The 2,198-nt window shown below is 45.5% G+C and overlaps 1 protein-coding gene across 1 annotated transcript; it reads right to left on the reverse strand.

Moving 5' to 3' along the window:
- Positions 1-360: 360 nt before the first annotated feature.
- Positions 361-693, reverse strand: LOC149813672 (uncharacterized). The gene has a single exon (XM_089991177.1). It carries the CDS (start codon positions 691-693, stop codon positions 361-363), a length of 333 nt encoding a protein of 110 aa, XP_089847303.1.
- Between the last annotated feature and the right edge of the window lie 1,505 nt (positions 694-2,198).

The raw sequence follows: 2,198 nt of genomic DNA on the forward strand, positions 1-2,198 counted from the left end.
CACACACACACACACACACACACACACACACTACGAAGCCAAGAATGGACCAACTGCTAAAGTTTCTATTACTAATGCATGTAAAACACTGCAACCTTCGCGGTTCGCAGGTACTCCAAAGCCACAAAAGCCCAAACGAAACACGCTTTTTCGAGAGACAAAATGCCCTACTATGAAACCTACACACATGCACTCATGCATTCACGTACATGTGCTCGACTCCCATTCACCAACTGCAAGAACGAAACAGCAAAACAATAGAAAACACACACACACACACACAATTAGAACAACCCTATAAAATAAATTCCTTACTAATCAAGCCAAGCAAACTAACACACACCTCGAGTGAGCCACCCTTCAAGGATGAAGACCACCAACAGCACCACCGGTTCCAACTCCGCCACCAAGACCACCACCGAGACCCCCAAGTCCGCCGAGTCCGCCCAGCCCGCCGAGCCCACCAGCTGCACCAACTCCACCACCTACGCCACCAGCACCGCCAATCCCAGCGAAAGGAATGCCGAGCGGACCGACTCCGGCAAAACTTCCGATTCCTCCGGCAGCACCGATGCCGCTTCCGATGATGAAGTTCTTCTCGTCGTTCAGCCCTGCATCACTGGGCATCTCCCTCCCGCATGCATGAGCCACCAACAGGGCAGCCACCACCACCATGAACACCTTCTTCGCCATCTCTCTCTCTCTCTCTCTCTCAAGGGGATGCGATAGCCGATAGGTGAAGATGGAGGGGAGTGTTGCTTCAAGGATTACTTATAGTGGAGTACAGTGCGGACGGTTGGGGCGTTTCAATGCGAGCATAAATGCTGGGATTTTGATATCCTGCGAAATTGGGGGAATCAATCGAGACCATATATGAGCTCTGGTGCACTACACTGCACTGTCTCTGCTACAGCTTGCCCGAGTTATTCCGGCGTACGTCAGTGCCAGTTGGTGGGTTTTAGTCAATTTTGATCGCTGCTATCACTTGCTGCTGGATTAATGCAGCTGGTTTAATTCGCCATTACCACCTTTTTCGGGATGGAGAAAAAAACAGACTACTTTCGACCACGTGAAGCATCTAAGTGGAGATAGTAGATGTCATACTAATGGGAGTTTAAGTTTGCCTTGAAATGGAGTCGACTCAGAATCTTGAAAATTTATTGGCCTTAACGATAGGGATAGAAAAATAGTGTGTGCCAAGAGATCAGGTGAGATTTTTAAAAGCAAGCATTCATTAGTTGTGTTCTTTGGCGTCGTAGCCGTTCATCGTGCAGATCGACCGCAGGAAGGGAAGCCGAGAATGATGGCATTAAATGTATCATTTTTTATGGGCCAACCGTCTGCACAATGGACTGCAGCGATAAATCCGACAGACGGTGGCAACGCCAGAAACACCGATAAATGGTAATTTAGCGGATCACCATGATCTGTTCTAGACTTGTCGTAGTGAAGCACAATCCTTCGTGTCTTGGTCGTCGTTTTTTGGACCCATCAAAAATGAAAAATTGTTGGTGTTTTGGATGAAATTCAACTGTCCATTTTTTTTTATAAAATGGATGGTATAAAAAATTGTTGTGGGTCCCATCTAGGAGGAGGCCATCCTGTTTGATGGGTTTTGGATCTAGATGGATGGCATCAGATGTGCCTTGGACAGTTTTACGTCAGCTCTCACTTTGCTTGGCTTGGTCAGGGCGAGATCTCGGCTCGAATCACGATTTGCTCTCTCTCTCTCTCTCTCTCTCTCTCTCTCTCTCTCTATATATATATATATATATATATATATATATATATATATATATATATATATATATATATATATATATCACCTCTCTTATGTCAGAAAACACACAAACATAAAATATGAATGCCCTCTAGATGAAATAATACATGATTTTTTTTATGTAGATAAACCGCAATTAGGCCTAGAGACTTCGTGATGTGACTTCGATCCAAGGTTACGAGCAAAACTATCTATACCAAATAGAAATTGCAAGACCCAAAGGGGTTTGGTGTAGTGAGATGGGGCATAAGCCACTAGATGGGGTGGTTTTAGTTCAAATCCCACGGGTGTCAACCTCTTGCATACTAAGTCTAAGCAAGGTGACTCTACGAGAGCAAGGGGTGCACTATGAATTTATGCTGACAGAGAAGCACGTTTGGCAGGCATAAGTCCATCGTGGCCAGGTCTAGTACTCCGG

Source organism: Nuphar pumila, chromosome 16, assembly GCF_984573655.1.
Source record: "Nuphar pumila chromosome 16, dmNupPumi1.hap1.1, whole genome shotgun sequence".
NCBI lineage: Eukaryota > Viridiplantae > Streptophyta > Magnoliopsida > Nymphaeales > Nymphaeaceae > Nuphar > Nuphar pumila.